General features: G+C 37.2%; 1 protein-coding gene across 1 annotated transcript in view; it reads left to right on the forward strand.

The window, feature by feature from the left end:
- LOC107096958 (relaxin-3 receptor 1-like) overlaps positions 1 to 1619 on the forward strand; it is a 3727-nt gene extending 2108 nt beyond the window's left edge. Inside the window, exon 3 of the mRNA XM_015393880.1 lies at positions 513 to 1619. Within this exon, the coding sequence (XP_015249366.1) occupies positions 513 to 1127 (615 nt within the window). The 3' untranslated portion in view covers positions 1128 to 1619. The remainder of the gene's footprint in view (positions 1 to 512) is intronic.
- Positions 1620 to 3080: the final 1461 nt, after the last annotated feature.

Genomic DNA, 3080 nt, shown 5'->3' on the forward strand with positions numbered 1-3080 from the left:
AAATAACTGGACTTCTTTGTGTAGTTGAAAAAGAATGGCATTCAAAGCCTAGTGAAGCAGAAGTCCAAGCTTTAAACTGTTTGGGAGTTGCCATTTTTAGGGATTTAAATCCAGATTGGAGTTTTCCTGTTGCACTGAAAGATGTTTGGTAAAAAAGAAGTGAATTCTTAAAATCTATGCTTCTGAAGCTTAACAAAAAAAACATTACAGATTCAGTGGACATTACAGTGTCCATTCTAGAAGCTTATGACATCTCTTTTCTTCATTTCTTAATACCCTTCTAAGAGTAAAAGTAGTAAGACTTCTCTTACTGAGAACTTCCTCTCTGAAAAGCGTGATTGCATGACATGGTGTTTTCCTAAGGTTTATTGACTGAGAGAAACTATCAGTCATTTCAAGATCTGATTTTATCAGTCACCTGATGATTTCTTAATGCATTTATAGACTTAACCTTTAGTTCTTATTTTTAATTTGCCTTTATGAGCATCTTGTCATTCTGTTGTGTTTTTTAGGTGTCGGCAGATGATGAGCTCTGCTTAGTTCGGTTTTCTGACTCCGACTCAGGTCACTGGGATCCCCAGGTCTTGCTTGGGCTCTACCAAACACAGAAGGTCCTTTTGGGATTTGTAGTTCCCCTGATCATCATTTCTGTCTGCTATCTCCTTCTACTGAGGTTCATCTTGAGTCGACGTGTTGTGGGCAGCACAGTTGGCAGTGCTGGCAGCACTGAGAAATCAGAGCACGAAAGAGGAAGGCACCGCAACCGCTCCAAAGTTACTCGTTCCGTCACCATCGTAGTCTTGTCCTTTTTTATCTGCTGGCTGCCGAACCAGGCTCTCACCCTGTGGGGGGTGCTCATTAAGTTTGACTTGGTGCCCTTCAGTAAAGCCTTCTACAATGCCCAAGCCTATGCCTTTCCCCTGACTGTGTGTCTTGCTCACGCCAACAGCTGTCTCAACCCAGTGCTCTACTGCCTGATCCGAAGGGAGTACAGGGCTGGACTGAAGGAGCTCCTCCTGAGAGTTTCTCATAACGTCCGAAACATTCTTTCTCTGGCTCTGAGAGGAAGACGAGTGGAGGAAGCACCCACCAGCACCATTGTCATACACAAGGACATCAATATGTAATTTCTGCTGTCACTGAAAATTTTGGAAAAGCTTAGCTAAGTTTAGCTTTTATATAAAGAAGATACGTAAGCGCAAACCACCTTTCAAGGTTGACAAAGTGTATTTGGTTACCATGGGAAACAAGCAGGCCTCGTTGTTTACCTTGTTGTCATTTCAACCTCCTGTCTGGTTGTTTGTGTTTGACATATCTAATTGATCTCATGGCATTTTCTGAAACAATGACTAGTTTACATAAGGTGCATAGTTATATTTATTTGCCATTGCATTGCTAAGAGTTTATTTTTTTTATTCCATATATTTCAGATAAAAAGTAAGCAATGGCCACAATGACATCTAATCTAAATTAGGAGAAATCCTCCGCAGAGAAATATTAAAGGCTAATTGGGATCACCAACAGATTTACCATAATAAATATCCAGACCTTTTTTTTTCACAAGTGGATGATGCTAATAACATATTTTGCCTGCATAAAAACATGTTGCTGCTACTGAAACTGAGAGGTGTGAAAATTGCAATTAATCATCACAGTTGACAACTTTGTTTTTGTCTTTGAGGAAGCCGTTTTGGATTTTCAGATCAGTCCAGATGCTTTTCAAAGTTTAGAGTTAGAATATAAAAATTCAGGTGTGTTAAGGTTAATACTAATCCATATAGAAACTGTAGGATTGTAGGTTTTCAAGCATGGACACAGACTTTGGCTGTGTAGGCTCTCGAAGGGGAATCATAAAGATATATTTTACTGAAATCCTTCCTAATTATATCTAATTTAATGACAATCCAAGTAGCATTTCTATGGGAGGCATTTTTTATGGTTGAGATACTTTAGCTCCAAAGCTTTTTGAGAGGCTAATTTAAAACCGTACCATATAAATGATTTATAGCAGAGTAATAGAACTCGAGATGACATTTAATTAGTATAACTTTAGTTGAATTAGTAATGTTAATGTGTCCTGTCATTTCACTTGCTGCAATATATATGCCTTTTCATATTGCAACAGATGTCTTATCGTTTCAGCTAGAAAGCTGCAACATACTGTTAGCTAGCTGTTACTACAACGATGTGAAATTGCACGAACTCCCTTCTTGCCTAATAAATTCAAAACTCCATGAGGTATTCTTAGTCAAATTTGAAATTACATATTTACATAAAACCCCTGTATAGCTACAATGTTATGCTAATATTAACATGTTTACTCTCTTTTTAAATGCAGCTTGTCAGTGGATAAGTACATAATTCAGTGTAGTTACTGTCAATTAGGGGGTTGACAAAGCTAAGCGAAATCTTTTTTATTGTTAAAAAGATAGATATGTTTATCTTTCAACATAAAAAAATATCAATCAGGGTTTTAGCTCCTTTCCTTGCAGATCTCAGGCAAGGCAAGGTAAGGCAAATTTATTTGTATAGCACAGACATGGTTAATGTGGAGTCAACAAGTCATCTCCATGTCATGTATTTAATCTACCCTGCCAATTAACCAGGTGAGTCCCAACTGCACAGGTTAATTCAGGGTGAAGATTGGACTCACCTGCTTCAGTGGCTGGGTAGAACAAATACATGACATGGAGATGACTTGTTGACTCCACATTAACCATGTCTGGTATAGCACAATTCAGTACAAATACAATGCAAAGTGCTTTACGTGATTAAAATACAGGAAAATAAAACAGAATCAAAGCAAGTAGGAAAAATAAATAAATAACTAAAACAAAATAAAATAAAAAAAATGCAGAAACAAAAAAGAACAATAAAAACAGTTGGACTAAAGTAAATACAAAAGTTGAACTAATGATGTTTCAGTTCAACTGTTTACTGTAACTAGAACAGTTGAAGGCAATCCTAAACAAATGTGTTTTTAGTCTTGATTTAACGGAACTCCAGTTTTCTGGAAGTTTGTTCCAGATAAGTGGAGCATAGGAACTAAATGCTGCTTCTCCATGTTTAGTTCTGGTTCT

Source organism: Cyprinodon variegatus, unplaced genomic scaffold (genome assembly GCF_000732505.1).
Source record: "Cyprinodon variegatus isolate N-32 unplaced genomic scaffold, C_variegatus-1.0 Scaffold661, whole genome shotgun sequence".
In the NCBI taxonomy this organism is placed as follows: Eukaryota; Metazoa; Chordata; class Actinopteri; order Cyprinodontiformes; family Cyprinodontidae; genus Cyprinodon; species Cyprinodon variegatus.